This window comes from Onychostruthus taczanowskii, unplaced genomic scaffold, assembly GCF_017590055.1.
Source record: "Onychostruthus taczanowskii isolate IOZ18803 unplaced genomic scaffold, ASM1759005v1 scaffold21, whole genome shotgun sequence".
Classification (NCBI taxonomy): domain Eukaryota; kingdom Metazoa; phylum Chordata; class Aves; order Passeriformes; family Passeridae; genus Onychostruthus; species Onychostruthus taczanowskii.
In genome coordinates, this window is record NW_024499351.1 from 11297553 (window position 1) to 11313899 (window position 16347).

The 16347-nt window shown below is 50.3% G+C and overlaps 1 protein-coding gene across 3 annotated transcripts in view; it reads left to right on the plus strand.

Annotated features, from left to right (window-relative positions):
- TMEM63B (transmembrane protein 63B) overlaps positions 1 to 16347 on the plus strand; it is a 48677-nt gene that overhangs the window by 26449 nt on the left and 5881 nt on the right. For 2 of the 3 annotated variants that reach the window (XR_005952636.1, XM_041404262.1), the window contains exons 2-17: positions 3598 to 3802; positions 4411 to 4490; positions 5960 to 5998; positions 9474 to 9564; positions 10349 to 10386; positions 11103 to 11245; positions 11514 to 11565; positions 11841 to 11949; positions 12473 to 12543; positions 13324 to 13404; positions 13538 to 13661; positions 13739 to 13872; positions 14015 to 14152; positions 14415 to 14568; positions 14836 to 14942; positions 15709 to 15795. Coding sequence is in view for 2 of the 3 variants with exons in the window: in XM_041404262.1 (XP_041260196.1) it covers positions 3620 to 3802; positions 4411 to 4490; positions 5960 to 5998; positions 9474 to 9564; positions 10349 to 10386; positions 11103 to 11245; positions 11514 to 11565; positions 11841 to 11949; positions 12473 to 12543; positions 13324 to 13404; positions 13538 to 13661; positions 13739 to 13872; positions 14015 to 14152; positions 14415 to 14568; positions 14836 to 14942; positions 15709 to 15795 (1631 nt within the window). In the remaining variant the exon portion in view is untranslated. The remainder of the gene's footprint in view (positions 1 to 3597; positions 3803 to 4410; positions 4491 to 5959; positions 5999 to 9473; positions 9565 to 10348; positions 10387 to 11102; positions 11246 to 11513; positions 11566 to 11840; positions 11950 to 12472; positions 12544 to 13323; positions 13405 to 13537; positions 13662 to 13738; positions 13873 to 14014; positions 14153 to 14414; positions 14569 to 14835; positions 14943 to 15708; positions 15796 to 16347) is intronic. The other variant, XM_041404263.1, reaches the window with a different exon arrangement.

Here is a 16347-nt window from a genome sequence, read left to right on the forward strand (position 1 = left end):
GCCTTCAGTTTGTATTTGAGTTGGGGAGAGCAGCTGTTGCTAGAAAAATCCCCTTATCCCTCCCACTCTGATGGAAGGGATTTCCTTTCATAGCTGGGAGCTGTGCTTCTGTACTATAAGACTGTGTGTGATGCAAGCACCACCTTTCCTCCCCGCCTGTACTTTGAGTGAAACACCGTACCCAACATCAGCTGCCTGCAGGGCTGGCCCTGCACCTTGCAGCACAGGACACATTGGAGAGTGCTGTGCCTGGCTGAGAGTGGGGCCAGAGAGTCCCTGGAGTGAGCATCTGAGACCAAGGTGCAAACCAAATGCAAGGAAAGAGGTATTGCCAGACCCATGGGCTGCACTGCACTGTGCCTGGGAAAACCAGCCAGTCTCCTGCTTAGCTGAAAGACTCCTGGGAAAGGCCTTTGGTGAAGGATACTAGCTATGCACTATTGATAAAGACTGCAGAATTGGTTTCCAAAGCCTTTTTCTTAGTTGCCTAAATGGTGTTGTAACCCCAGAAGAACCCTGGTAAGTCTTGCCTAAATTGATACAGTGGCAGGTCAGCTCTAGCCTGGTGCCAGATGTTCTTGCAGCTGGGAAAACTAGAAGGGCACAAGTGCTCTGAACATTCCTGTGAGCTTTTCCCAGCTTCCCACACACCTGAAGCACCTCTGTCTCCATGGGGAGCTCCTTGTGCTTACCAGCTGGGTGGGAGGTTGCATAACTAAGGATGATGTGGACTGCTTCTGTGCCTCTTGACTCAGCTCATGAAAAGGCAGTGTAAGCCTTGGGCATATGCCACATCTTTTGCATTGCTGGGTGTTCTGGCTGGGTTACTGAAGAGGCTAGGAAGGTTTATATCCAGTCCATCCTCTAGGCTTCAGGGGAAAAGTATATCTCTGAGACCTGTCTCTCTAAAATGTGTCTTAGATTACCTATAGATTTGCAGATTTGTCTTCAGTATGTAATTGTTTGTATAAATAACATATAGATAGGGTTCAGAAAACCTCTGAAATTTCTCACAGAAAACTTATTAAGAAAACTGTCTACTGGAGAAGATGTAGAGTTCTGGCTCGAAAATTGGCTGAGGTTCCACAAACAAAGTCAAGGAGTGAATTAGCAATTTTAATGTGACAAGAGCAGGGGGATCAGGTCCTTTGCTATTAATGACCCAAAAAAGGTAATGTGCAGCAAGGTTCCTAAAATCTGCCAATACCCTGGAGTCGTTCAGATTTGTCAAGAGGAAGTGACTCCAAAATGACACCATATGTAGTGAAGTGGTGTGAGAAGTTGAGAGGCATGCAGCCAGGTGTATTGGAAGGAGTGACTTGCTCTGGGACATGGCTGGCTTCTAATTCACCTTGGCTACTCAGGGCAGTGGGATTGCAGGCTGATGACAGAGATGCTTTTCTTCAATATGCAAAGATGCCATCAGAGAAGTAAATCATGCTCAGCCATGTGAGGACTAGTGTAAGGAGAGATGCTGAGAGCATCAAGGTGCTGTTCTGGCAATGTAGGTAATTTCCCTACCCAGGATGGAGTATGTGACTCTGCTTGCCTTTCCGTAGGGTCGGAAGAGAGAATGTGTTAGGGCTGTGTGGGTGAGTAGTTAGAGCTAGAAGAAACCTTGTGTCCTGGGAAGGAGAGAGCACTTAGGAGTGAACTTAGGTCTAGAAAAAGCAAGTGCTTTTCTTCTTTGTCTTTTTTTCACAATAGAAGAAGAACTTAAGGCTGTGGCATTACTGTAGGATTGCAGTCTTTACTCCAAATCTGGAACTCATTGCTAAAAGTTTACAAGGTTCCCAAAAAGAGGGTTGAGAGATATTTCTTTTTTCATTCAGTTAATCTAGATTGCACTTACAGAGGGGTGTAATCATTCATGCTCCAAAGTATGTGATATTCCTTTGAATCTCATCCCATCATTTTTTCCCATCATTCCCCTAAAGCTTCCGAGTCTCTAGTTAATTCAACCGGAATGAGTTACCCTGTCTTCCCAATTTATTCCCAACTGTGATCTCAAGTCTTGGCTTTTCTTCTGCTTTTCTGCTCCCTTGTTCTGCTCTAGGCAGCCCTGCTCCACCTCTGTACCTGTGAATTATGTCTTAACAGGCTTCTTTGTGGCTTTTCCAATTTGGCTGACCCTCTCTCAATGCCTTTACCCAGCTGGGCTTTTGCTTATCAGGCTGCCCTGTATCATTAGTGCTTCAGCTGGTTTGTAGCTGTGCACCCCTTGGAGCTGAGCTGGGAGGGGTCACTTTGTATCAGAGCTCTCTCTAGGGCACCGCAGTGAATCCTCTTGTGGTTGTTATCCAGCTAGCGTTGTGCTGCGATGCTGATAAATCTCTGCAGCCAGGCAAGAGATGGCCAGGATTATACCTGTGAGCTGGAGGTAAGAGCCCTGCATCCCCTCTGCTAATGTCACCAAACAGTGCAGAGCTTGAAGGGCAGTGCTGGTGGCAGCTTTCTCATCCTTTTGGCAAGCGATGGCTCTTTTGCCATGGCTCTTTTGCCCGACCCTGAGGGATGGCATTTCTAGGGGGAAGAAAAAACCAGGTATTGCCCAGAAGTGATACTGTGCTATCCATCCTTTCTGTGTGGTTCACGGTTGTAGTGACGGATTTGGGGTGGTTTGTGGATGCTGGATTAAGAGGAGTGGTTTAGGGATCAAAAGCATGTATAGATCTTCCTGTTATCACTGTTCCTTCTGCAACTGATGGGGTTTTCTCAGCCCTGTTCTGAAAAGTGATTGTGTTTCTGCTGTCAGCATGTCCTTCTCTGAGTTATTCAGTTTGCATTTATCCATTGCTACCATAATCATATCTGTTTCTTATGGAGCTGCTCTGCACAGGAGGAGGACCCTCCCCATGTCCAAGCAGTGATGCTGACCTGCATGCCACTGCAGGTCTTGTAACAGTCTGGGGAAGGCACTGATATAAATAAAATATTTGACCAGCTAAATAGTAGAGCCTAAGCCTCCTTTCTACCCTGTGTGCTTACATCTAAATGGCCTCCAGGTCAGAGGAAGGAGAGAAAACAAGCAGGGGGAGTGACCAGCCCCTGATGAGTGCCCTGGGAGCTGGAGGCTGAGGCCCGCAGTGAAGAGAGAGGGTGATGATTCAGCCTAATAAAGGTAATGGCTTTATGCAGCCAGGCAGAGGAAATTGTGGGATCATGATGCAGCAACTGTCCTGTAGCAGTTTGTTTCTATCATCCAGACGTGACTTCATGCCCCATCCACTCCACCCTTTCACTTTTTCCTGTACCTAAATGCTTTCCTGCTGAGGAGGGGGAGCTGAGGCACCGTGTTCTCAGGAAGAAAAGTAGTCTGTGAGACAGCTGCACCTAAATGGTGTGAGAGTGGACAAACAAGGAAGGGAGTTCTGGGACTCCATGATGGCACAATAGCCACTGAAGCATATGGGTTCTTCTGGCACCATCAAACTCAGCAGGCTTCTCAGATGACCTTGTCTCTGGACACTGGTCCCAGGAAAATCCTGGAGCACAGAGAAGCCTGAGCTGGCAGGCAAGGTTGCCCCCAACTCCAACAGGGCTACGTCGTCATCAGACTGGCGCACGTCTAACCAGCTCTTTCTCTCCTTTCCCCAGGGAAGACGATGAAGCTGTAGAGATGCTTCCCTACGTCATCGCCACCCTGGGCTCAGTAGGGGTCCCCTGCAAAACTCCCACATGCAACAACAACAGCACTACCAAGGACTACTGCTACAGCGCACGCATCCGCAGCACTGTGCTGCAGGGGCTGCCCTTTGGTGGGGTGCCCACTGTCCTAGCCCTTGACTTTATGTGCTTTCTCGTAAGTTGCCTACTGGTTCTTCAACACCTTCTCCCCTAATTAACCGTGAAACAAGGACAGTGGCCAGATAATTAAGGTTGAGGGCCCCAAATGCTATCCCTGACTTAGCTGCTGGCTGGCATTCTGGCCCTGATCATGTCTCATAGACACTGTGGTCTTAGTCACTGTTGACTTCAATAACACCACACTGAGCCCTGTGGAAGGGTGTTGTGGGATGGGGGTGATGTTGGGTGGGTCCTGCATCCCAAAACTCCCACTTATGTTGCCAAGTCCCTGCAGCTTTATCCACCCAAAGGCTTTGCATGTTTCTCCTTAGAAGCTGTGGGATCACAAATCATATAACCATAATTTCGACTTATAGGAACCTCAGGGTGTTTTGATCCTGTGGGACTGCCTTAATTATTGTGTGTTGCATCCTGGACCTCTGCCTCCCACAGCTATCCAGATAGTCTGATTTAACAGTCCTGGGGAACTTGTGCTCTCAGTGTGCTCTTAACGGAGGACTCTGTCCCCTCCTACCCTCCTTGCTCCTGTGTGTCTGCATGCAGAGGACAAGGACAGAGTTGGACAATGCCTTTTCTCACAGCTTCTCTTTTGGTCTCTTTCAGGCATTGTTGTTTGTCTTTTCAATTCTGCGTAAAGTTGCTTGGGACTACGGACGCCTGGCCCTGGTGACTGATGCTGACAGGTAAGCAAGGGAATAAGAAATGAGTGGTGACCCTCCTTGCTGTGAGGCAGAAGGGAAGAATCCCATTTTGTGTGCCTGAGCAGCTGGAGAGGAGAGGCAAATGTTGCCGTTGCATTCCCTGAGCTCCAGGAATAGGAAGAAATCCCCGCTTACTGCCTTTTTTGTTACAGCATCGTTCTCCCAACACACGGAGTGGTCCCTGCTGGCTACATATCACTTATGGTCCCTTCAGTGACAGAGATGTGCAGGGTCCCTTACAGAGGAACAGCAGATGGAGGGAGGAGAGGAACAAAAGGTCACAGGAAGGGTGAGGGCTGCCACAGTAAAGGCTTTGTTAAGCCTCTAAGGTGTCTTTGTGAGTCTGCTGGATGCAGTTCTTGTTAAGAACACTTGACAGTAGTATGCTGCTTTTCCAGGCATGGTACTGCTGTGCTGATGTGGATCTGGATATGAATCCTTCCTGTCCAATGCATTTGTGGGCTACAGTGTCTGTCAGCAAAAGCTGGGGCCCATTGGGGATGGCAGCTCCACAGCAGAGGGAGCATTCCTTGCATAGCAGTGGAAAGAGTTGTTTTTTCCCAGCATCGAACCAGGAATTCTCCTGCTTTAAATAAGTGGTTGTGGATAGGGTTAGATAAGCAGCTGTGTCCCTGTGGCTCCTCTGCCAATCATTTCCTGATCTGGCTGGGGAAATCAACTGTACAGAGGTAGTGGAAGAGAAACAAGGAGAAGGAATAATCATAGGAGACTGCAATGGGGAGAGGGCAGTAGGGTCAAGCAGTCTGGATCCAGGTGCTATCAGAAAGCCACAGGAACTGCACAGCTCTGTCCTCTGGTGGGGAGGGCGGGCTGGATTTTCTCTGAGGCAATGCTTGAGCACCTTGGGTGCAAGGGAGTGCCAGCAGTGGCTGTAGGCAGAAATGCAGAGGGTTGCCAGCTGTTTGGAGAGGGAGAGCTGGTGAAGGACAGGGTGGCTGTGGATCAAGCTGTGGATCAGTGGGACTGCGGTCGCAGGGAGGAGCCCATGCTGCTTGGCTCATCCATGAGGTAGGATGAGATTTTCAGGAGGGGGGTGCATGTGTGTTTGTTGCCTGGGTGGGGAGGAGATACAAGGAAGAGGAGCTCAGCTGGCAGCCAGGCAGTCCCTACAGTCTGTCCTACTCCCTGTCACTCAGGAGCTCCCTGCAATGTCCATCGTCTGGAACCAGGTCAACTTCCCAGTGGAGCCAGGTTCACTTCAGCTGGCAGCAAAGCATTCTGCCCCTGGACCAGTGGGTATTTCAAATTGCTGTACCTTGAGGCATTGTTGGGCTCTGGAAGGAAGGTCTTTTCCAGCCTGACCACTGGCAGGTTTCTCTTCTTCAGGATGATGGGGAGCCATGTTGGATGCATAGCTCCCTGCAAAAGAGGAGAACTCAGCACCTATTCCCGTGGTTGTAACCTCTCCCTTTCTGTTTCTGTGCCCCCAGGCGCCGACGCTGGGAGACGGAAAGAGAGGAGCGGGAATAGTATGTTGTTTTTTCAGGGTCTCATCTCTTCTCTCTTCCTTGCTCACAACCTCTCTCTCCTTTTTTCTTGCAGCTGTCTTGCTTCTGAACTAATATAAATGGCTGGGAGTTTGGGCATGAATTTGTGTCTCTCGGTGGATTTGTGCTCTTCTTTCCCTCCCCTTTGTGTCATCCACTACCACAGCTGAATGCACCCTGGTTTTCCCCTAGCAGCCCTTAAATGCTCCTTGAGAGCAGCAGTGCCAGGGAGCTCTCAGTCCTGACCAAGGCAGAGGGTGCTGTATCACATGCCTGGCTCTATCTCCTTGTGTCCAGCTATCCTGCCTTATGATGGAAGTAAACAAACTTGCTTGCCTGAGCCCACAGTACACTCAGGTCACCCAGGTGCAGGAGAGGCTACTTTGCTTGGTCCTTCTTGTGCCAGGTTGCCACAAGAGCTGTCCCTTCACCATCTACAAAGGTAGGCAGATGCACAAAGAGGATCTGGCAAGAGTACTGTCTTTCCTTTTTACTCTATGAGGCTGCTGGGACCAAGGCAACCTTTGGCCCTTGTCCCTTGCCACCTAAACCCACACCCAGCAAGGCAGCACCATTGATTTTCTCTCTTCCCCTCTGGAAGAAACCTTTTGCCTCAGTGCTGCTGAAAGCATCCCTCATCACCTTGGCCTGGTGGTGCCCATTAAGCCCTGCCATGGACTCTCCTCCCTGTTCTTACCTCTTTCTTTCTGCTTTTGTGCTTGAGAAAAGGCTATCGCCTGTGCCTTGCTGACTGGTTGGGTGGTACGTGCTGCAGAGAGGACAATCAGCTGGCAGTGCACAGCCTGCCATGGTCACTCCAGCCACACTGATCTGTGTCAGAGGCCAGGGCAGCAAGCTGCAGCCTCTTTTTCCCACTTGCGAAGCAGGGGCCTGCTACTGCCTTAAAGGGGGTGCAAGAATCTGCCTGTTTTTTGCAGCTGATCCTTGTCCTTGGGAGCAGAGTAGCTGTTAAAACAGAAGTAGTGGTCACTGTGGTACGTGGCACAGAGGGGACCTCTTGCTCTTGCTTGACTGCTTCACTAGTGGTTGGCCCTGCTTCGGGTGTGTCTGGCAACTTTTCACTGTTAACATCTTGTGGAGGGGAGTAAGGCAGAGGTAGTAGAGCCATCATGCTCTGAGGATTTTTTAGGGGACCACTTCATTTATCCTCACAAGTGCTTGTCTCTCTCCAGGGGGCCACTTCTTCCTCCTCCTGTTTCTCATTTGAGCTTGCTGAAGTCATCTGCTCCACACACACCACACATACCACCCCTAAAAGTACTGCGTGAGCTGGGACAGTGTTAGCAGTCAGAAGCCTCCAAAAACCTGCAGAACAGAGTGAGGAAGTCTCATTCTGTCTGTGCTCCTTCAAGGCTAATGGCATGTTCCTATCCCAGCTGTTCTCTGCTGGGGAGCGCAGTGATAGGGGTGGGTTAGGAACACGTGTATGTCACCTGGTGCTCCCAGCCCCTGAATGTACAATGCTGTGCTTTGCAAGAGAGGACATCCTCCTCTGATGTGTTCCCTTTCCCTGAGAACCAGCAAGTGTCCTTGTCCTGCGACTTGTCGGAGCTTGCAGTAGCCATCAACTGTCTCAACTGGCAACTCAGTCCACGCTGGGAGGTCATAGCAACCCACGTGCGCCTCTGCGTATGAGGGAAGTGATCACAGAGCCCTGTGGGGCTTGCTACCTGTGCTACCACCTCCAGCTTCGCACCACAGCAAGCCTGGCCTGCCCTCTTGGAGCCTGTTACTTCCTTTAGGCTGAGGCTAGCTGTGCCTCAGATCCTGTATTTTTCCTTCCCTGGCAGGGCCTGCACCAAACCTGCATCATGCAGGATCCCACCTTAATCTTAATTTGGGGATATCTTGCTTTCACCCACTTGCACTGTCAGTGCATTGCTTTAAAAAGTCTTCATCCAGGTGCACCTGCTGTTAGAGCTCCCTATTCAGCTTTCCATCTTTGGCAAGGTTTTGCATCCTCTGTCTTCTAAACACTTCAGGTCATCCTGATCATTGTCACTGCATCCCCCTGCACAGAGCTGTGGTATCCTGGTTATCCAAAAGCTCATGGTGTCATCATGCTGGGCTTTTCTCAAAAATTTCTCTTCAGCAGAAATTCACCCTTGCTTCCTCTGTCCAGCTGCAAGGCCTCTGTGATTATAGAGCTGAAGATTTGGGAGGTGGGTCAAAGCTGTCTCTGTCCCTCCAACAGAGAAGACTGTTGGGCTGCGCAGTGGCAAGGTTGCACACCGCTGTCTAATCTACACTCCTGTTGTTCCCTGACCTTCAGCTAATCTCCTTTCCCCTGTCTCTATTTCCAGCTAAGAACTGGGGACTCAGCAGGTGCTACTCTGCTCTGAGAGAGGCCATGTGTCTCATCCACTTTCCTTCCGAATGTTCATGAGGATCTCTGCTTGTTCTCTTTCCATAGTGTCATCCACGTCCTCTCTAGCACTTGTCTCTCAGCAGCTGTTTCTTTGTGTTCTTGCCCATTCTTACCCTCCTTGAGCCTGTACTGACTATAGGGAGACCATATTTTCATTTGTGTTTTTTCCCTTTGTTTCTAGCCTTCAGATCAGTCATCTCTCTTCTTGCACCTCCAAGATCCCAGCTGTTGTCACCTTGCAAGTGCTATTTAATTTAGATCTCTGGGCCATTTTCTTGCCTTCTTTTCCAGCTGCCCTCTGCCTCTGTTAGTAGTGGGGGCTGTTGTCAGCTTTGGATGCTTCTGTTGCAGGTTCTTCATCTAGGTCCCTGCCTCTGGCTGGAATTAAGCGGTTTCATGACATTCACCCCTTTTGCTTTCCTGTCCTTTAGCATGGAGACATTCAGTTCTAGCAGTCTGCCCTGCTCCTGCTCAAGGGATCTCCAGGCTGGAGGCTCAGCTGAGGCTGGGAAGCAGGTTGCACTGAGGCTGGCTCCAGGCAGCTGCATTTTTCCTCGTGCACTGAAGCACTAAGAGTGAGGAGGACTGGTGTAGCAGGATGCAGCCCACCAGACTCCTTCTTTCCACTTCCTGAAGATAAGTGAGGTCCTTCAGGACAGGAGCTGTTCCCAGCCTCTCCAACTATGCCAGAGCCAGAGGGGCTGTGGCAGCCTCCAGTTCTCACTTCCTTTCTGCTGTCTAAACCCTGTGCTAAACAGACCTCACCTCTCCTCTGTGGCAGCCTCTGCCAGCCTCTCCTTGCAGGGACTTCCACATAGTATTGGGTGCCTTTCAGAAGGTGCCTAACAAGTTTCATCCATGGGCTAAGCCCATGGGCTTTGCCTGGCTCAGCATGCCATCTGAGGAGGGTTCTCTCTTTACTACTACCTCTGATCTTACCTCTCTCCATCTCGCCGGGTGCAAACTGACCTGAATTAACCTCTCGTCTCCTGGGTGCTCTTGGTTCCTGGCCAGGCTGCCTCTTCACATCTTCTAACTTTCTCCCTCACCTCCGACTTGTCATTTTAGCGTAGCCTCCGCCCTGCATTCTGACAACCATGACCGCTACGAGCGCCTCACCTCCGTCTCCAGCTCTGTGGACTTCGACCAGAGGGACAACGTGAGTAGCCACAAGAGTCAAACGCTTTGCCTTTGGGGGGCCAGGAACCCACAGCTTGGCTGAACCAAGGGCTTCTTCAGAAGAAACACTTTTGCCTGTTCCTGGACCTTAAGTCCCACATCTTGTAGTGTGTGAATGTGGTATAGAGCTCAAGGAACTATGCAGCTCTTAGACATGTGCTTAAATAAATAGTCTCTATATCACTGTGGCTTAACAGACATCTGTCCAGCCTATAATCTCAGCATTACAAACAATACTTACTTGCCAGCTCTTCCTCACACTGGGGTCTTCCTCTACTGACTTCTTCCTCGCTGAAGGGGAGAATAATGTGTGTGATGGATGGGGGGGTGAAGCTGCTCCAGGTGTCCTTTGAGGAGCACTGCCTAGGCCCAGCCTGCCTTCCCCATCCTTACAGAGTTTCTCTTGTCCAGCATGATGGCTAAAGTAGCTGTATGCTGAATTTTCTGGGTGTGCCATGGCTTTGGAGAGCTTCCATATTAGCCAGGAGCCCATGGGTTGCCTTGAAGGTTGGGATGCCAGTTGGTAGGGGACAGCCACCCAGCAGAGTCCAACCTGTGTTGTGCTCCATGGAGTAGCACTGTCACCTCCTTCACTTTGGCCCGCCTGTGGCTGTGCAGATCTGGGTGCTTGTGGTCTGCCCCACCCTGAGCCAAGTATGTGGAGGTGCAAGGACACCAGCCTGGTCCCTGGAACCTTTGAAGGAGGGAGCTGGGATAAAGGAACGCAAAGTGTTGTGAAACTGTCCTGTTTTCTTTTTGCACAGGGTTTCTGCTCCTGGCTGACAGCCATCTTCAGGATAAAGTGAGTGCCCCAGGACCTATATGAGGGACCCCCATGGGGAAGGAGGGGCAGTGAAGGGTTGTTGGGACACCCAGTGCAGTACAGCTTCATGAAGTCGCTGTCCTTGCTGCAGCCCCCTCTCTGAAGAGCACAAGTGAAGTTTGTCCTCTGGAGAGGACAAGCAAAGACAGGATTATGTGAGGAATCCTAAAGCCAAAATAAGGTCATAAAGTGAGTCTGTGACACAGGAGAGAACCCAGGCCCATGCCTGCCCACCTCAGTCCCATCTCAGAAAATGTCCCCTGCTCTGCGAAGATACTCATCTCCCTGGCACTCTTGCTAGAGGCTCTGCTGTCTCAGGGATGGCTATGAGGAGGATGCAGGGAGATGCCCTCAGCTTGATGAAGCACAGGAGTAGTCTCCCAGGCACTTCTATTCAGAATGCTGTGGGGTAGCATCAGCATTTGTATCTTAGCAGGGAAAGCAAGGCCCACCTGGAGGGTATAAGGTTGCCTCTCCTGGGGGACAGAGAGCAGGGCCACGGGGAGCAGGCTGGGTAGTCATTGCTCAGGCTGCTTCAAGGTTGAGTGCTGGGCTCGCAAATCCAGAGTCTGGCTACAGCTCTGTAGGGCAGAGTGCTGTGTGTGCTCAGATCAGGAGGGCAGCTGCAACCCTGTACTTTTCCCCAGCACTTGGAAATGTAGAAATTTGCCTGACAGCTTTTCTCTCCTTGGCAGGGATGATGAGATCCGGGACAAATGCGGGGTTGATGCAGTGCACTACCTGTCCTTCCAGAGGCACATCATTGGGCTACTGGTGGTCGTGGGTGTGCTTTCTGTGGGCATCGTGTTACCTGTCAACTTCTCAGGGGACCTGCTAGGTGAGAACAAGGAGCTTTTGGCTGGGCTGGGGCATCTGCTTTCAACACCATGTTCCAGACCATTGGGTAGCAGTGGAGGGCAGGACAGGACTAACAGACAAACCCTAACTGCAGTCTTACTATGACTGTAGTGCATCCACAGGATCATCCTGTGTAACTTGGGTTTTTAGGTATTCTGCAGGTGATACTCTTGCTGTAGCTCACTCTAGTGGTGCTCTGTCCCACTCAGTATAACTCAACGTGTTTGTGTCTACCTCTTTCTCTCTAGAAAATAATGCCTACAGTTTTGGGAGGACAACTATCGCTAACCTGAAGTCTGGGTATGTTTGGGCAGGGGTGGGATGGGTAATTGAGTCCCTCAAGGGGTGTTTTGTAAATGTTCACTTGCTGCAGAGCCTAATCTCCTTTAAGGTTGTATTTCTGACCTTGCTGTGAGGCTACTGTCCCTGCTCCAATTTCCAGCCTGAGCTCCTGGAATTTGGTTGTAGGGCTTCTGTGTGCTGAATACACTCATGCCCCTGGTGCCTTCAGGGCCTGATTAGCTATCCTTGTAGTGGCAACCTTGCATTGACCTTTGTGGTCTCCCTTGTGACAGGAATAACCTGCTGTGGCTGCACACCACCTTTGCTTTCCTGTACCTGCTGCTGACAGTGTACAGCATGCGCCGGCACACTTCCAAGATGCGCTACAAAGAGGATGACTTGGTGAGCAGGATCTGGCCACTCTCCCAGACACATTTTCCCATGCCCTGTGGTCAAGTCAGGTAGCCTTGGAGACAATGCTGAACACCTCAATTTCCACAGCAATTTTAGCGCTGTCATGTTTTGGCTGTTTTTATTCTGCCTGGCCAAAGGCAGATCACCTCCAGAGCAGCAGCCATGACTGCCTATGGGGAAACAGGAGAGGCCTGCACTGGGTAAACATGTGGAAGGACCCCATTCTTCCTTAGGGGTTGTTCCAGCTGCTTTTACCTTCATTTCTGATGGGTAGCTGTGCTTCTGTTCAGGCACCTGCAGTGTAAGTCCCTAGTCTGTCAATCTGCAGTCCACCCAGGTGCAGAATGACTACAACCAGCGGAAACAGAGCAGAAGGGGAGCCCTGGTAGCTAGAATTGATGGGGTCACCCTCTTTAATCACTGGCGCAGGTCTTGGGAGGGGGTTTTGCTGCAATCTGGTCTTTTACACCATCCACACCTACCTGTCCTCTCCTTTCTCTCTTCTTTGCAGGTTAAGCGAACTCTATTCATCAATGGAATCTCAAAATATGCTGAGTCAGAGAAGATCAAGAAGCATTTTGAGTAAGTCTCACTGTGTCCCTAAAGACTGCTCTGTACCAGAGATGTTTTTATTAGGGTAGTACTGGTGTTATCTGGAATGGCAGTAACACATTGAGAACAGAGAGTTAGCCAAATCAGTGAATACCTTTATTTTGGGTTGCTCACTGTTATTTTTCTGCTTCTTATCTGAATTTGAAGTATCCTTTGTTTTGTGCCTTGGTAGAGGCTCAGCCACCTCTTGCAGAGCCACAGGGGGTCAGTGTGGTAAGCAGCGAACAGGGCACGTCTTGAGTTGTAGTTAAGTTCACAGATGAGATACAGACAGAAGGTGCTCAAGCAGTGACTGTGGATGTTATGCTGCTGCCCTGATCACAGTCCTTAATGTTTAACAAGAAAATTAAATTCCTCTTCTGTTGGAACCTCACTTTCAGGACCATGTTTAGAAGCACCATGGGTAGAAAATAAATGCTTTGTACCCTTTGGGAATCCTTCTGCCTCTTTCTGACCACAAGTCTGTGAAGGCAGAGGGGGGAGTGTGGGGTCAGAGAGGCTCCTAGCTGCTATAGAGCCAAGTCCAGAAAGACTTCTTGTTCAAAAGCCTAAGGGATGTAGCATTTGCCTTGTATTTCGCATCTGCTGTAAGAGACAGCCTGCAGGCTCCTCTGCAAACTCTTGGTATGTATCACTTGTACTCAGCCCAGGACACTCTTCTCAGGGCCAGAGAGAAGTCTTGAACACTTGGAGTTTGCTTGAGGGGTACCTTTGGTGCAGTTGTGATGAACTGATGCTTCTCCCCCACAGGGAGGCCTATGCCAATTGCACTGTCCTGGAGGCCCGTCCCTGCTATGATGTTGCCCGGCTGATGTTCCTCGATGCAGAGAGGTAACCTCTATTTTTGGAGAAAAGGCAGAATGGGCTGATATTCCTGATACCCCCTCAAGTCTGGTGCCACAGAGCTTTTATGAGTCACCCTCTTTCTTTCCTTTCTTCCTTCTCTTCTGCTCTCATGTTTCAGGAAGAAAGCTGAGCGTGGACGAATCTACTTCACCAACCTGCAGAGCAAGGACAACACGCCATCCATGATCAACCCCAAACCCTGTGGCCACCTGTGCTGCTGTGTCATCAGGGGCTGTGAGGAGGTAGGGGAGTGCTGGAGGTGTTGGGCAGAAGTTGGGTGTCCCTTGGCTTGGATCCTCAGATCATCTCTCCTGCTCAGGTGGAAGCCATCGAGTATTATACCAAGCTGGAGGAGAAGCTCAAAGATGACTACAAGCGGGAGAAAGAGAAGGTTAATGAAAAGCCTCTGGGGATGGCCTTTGTCACCTTCCACAATGAGACTATCACAGCCATGTGAGTGCAGATGGTCCTGCCCTCCCCAAGAAGGTGACTTGTCCCAGCCTTTGCTTTAAATCAGAACGGTAGCGCTAAGGCCTCCCCTCGGCTTGTGCCTGCCAGCCTTTTGCGTCAGCGTGTCCCTCTTTCTCTTGTACAGAATCCTCAAAGATTTCAACGCTTGTAAGTGCCAGGGCTGTGCATGCCGTGGGGAGCCCAGAGCCTCCTCCTGCAGCGAGTCCCTCCATGTCTCCAACTGGACCGTCAGTTATGCTCCTGACCCACAGAACATCTACTGGTGAGCAGCTCTGTAGGGTTCAGTGGCCCTGCCAGTGGGAAAGGGGTGCATCCTCCCTTTCTCCCTCTCCATCTGCTTCTCCAGTAACTAAGTGAGTTGTTCTTGCTGAAGCTCAGCCTGGCTGAGCTAGAGGTCTGATCTGACTAGGAGGGGGAAAGCCTTGGGCTGGCAGCCCAAGTGCTGTTCACCGTGTGCACACAAAGTGCCACACCTGGTATTGTACCCTCTGCAGCCATCCTGATGCCCTCTTTCTCCCTCCCAGGGAACACCTCTCCATCCGGGGCTTTATATGGTGGATCCGCTGCTTTGTGATTAATGTGGTCCTCTTCATCCTTCTCTTCTTTCTCACCACTCCTGCTATCATCATCACCACTATGGACAAGTTCAATGTCACCAAGCCTGTGGAGTACCTCAATGTAAGGACTTTGGAGACAGGTGCAGGGTGGGTAACACAGGAACCACCCCAAGGCACTATATCCCCTGCAAAGCTGGGGATAGGGAGAGAGAATTGTCATTGTTCCCTGGGTCCTGTCAGCCTGACCATAAGGGAGGTGCTGAGCCTGGACAGGGTGCAGTGGCAGTCAGTGCTGGAGCCTTGGCATCAGCAGAGGCAACTGTACCTTTGGCTGGCACAAGAGCTGGTTCACCATGTAACATGTGATTTCTTTTCTGCCTTGTTGCAGAACCCAATCATCACCCAGTTCTTCCCCACCCTGCTGCTGTGGTGCTTCTCTGCTCTTCTGCCCACCATTGTATACTACTCTGCCTTCTTCGAAGCACACTGGACCAGGTAAGGACAGCCAGCACCTGTTCTTACCTTCTTAGTGAGCTGATTGGCTGCTAGACACTTCTCACTACATAAAGCTACGGGCTGGATCTTTCTGCTTGAACTTCTGTCTTCAATTCCAAGCATGGTGTTATGTTGCACATGTTGGGCACCTGGGGACTGCTCTGGACAGCTGTTCTGCCAGTCTTTAGCTGCTGTTGTGCAGTATGATTGTCTGAGCAGAGCTTGACAGGTCTACAAGAAGAAGAAAGCTGGGAGGAGTTGGGGCTGGTCACTATGAGAAATGCTAGTAGCGAGGGAAGTCTTGGCTCAGGTGAGCAGGCAGGGGTGGTGTGCCTGTACCATGTGTAAGATGTAGCAATTCCAAGGGAAAATCATTTTAGCTGCTCTAGCTTCTGGCCACAGGGAGGGCACTTGAAGTGCAGGGCACTAGAAGCCTGCTGCTTGTGAGGCACGTTCCCCGCAGGACACGCCGTGTAACCTTTGTTTTCTGGTCTGTGTTGCAGGGACTGGTGGGGAGGGTGTCACCAGCTCTTGGGATTGCAGGTCAGGAAAGATGATTGCAGAGCCCGTGAGACAAGGGGAAAGGAACGGAGACCCAATAATGGATTTCAGATATGCTGGAGGGAAAGGGGATGTATTTGTGTACTAGGAATGGACAAAGTGGGATTTAGATTAGACATTGGGAAGTATTTACTGATGGAAAACCATTGGGAGCACAGCTTGTGTGGCTGGTGGGGTGAAAGGTTAACAGCCTCTCTGTCTTCAGGTCTGGAGAGAATAGGACAACCATGCACAAGTGTTACACCTTCCTCATCTTCATGGTCTTGCTGCTGCCATCACTGGGCTTGAGCAGGTAGGGGTTGTGGGAAGGGAAGGCAAGTACAAACATATGGGGCACAGGGAGGGTTGAGGTGCATGCCTGATTGTTCTCTTATTTTTACAACATCCTTTCCTCACTGCACTGGTGCCCTGGCCACTATCCCCTTGGGAGGCTGGTATTTAATTTTAGTTGAGGGAGAGCAGGCCAGACCATACATGACTGGGTCTCTAGGACTTTACTGACTCAATCTGCAGATGCATTGATATGTGCCATGACATTACAAATAATGCAGCAAAAGTTGACATGGTAGATGAGTGAAAAGTCTGCTTGACATCTGCTGGTGAAGGAGGCATTCTCCACCTCTGTGCTCAGTGTTCAGTCCAAATTTTGCACAAAACTAGTGAATTCCTCCTTTAAGCCAGAACTTGAATAGGTTATGCTGCTTGGCTGGGTGGGATACTTTGGTACAGAAGGGCTCATCTGTTAGGGTGTACGCCTCAAATCTTCCTGCAGAGTTTATAAATTGCCCTGTAGGAAACACTGATGCATCACCTGCCAGCCATTGGTGTGGGCTCTAGCGATAAA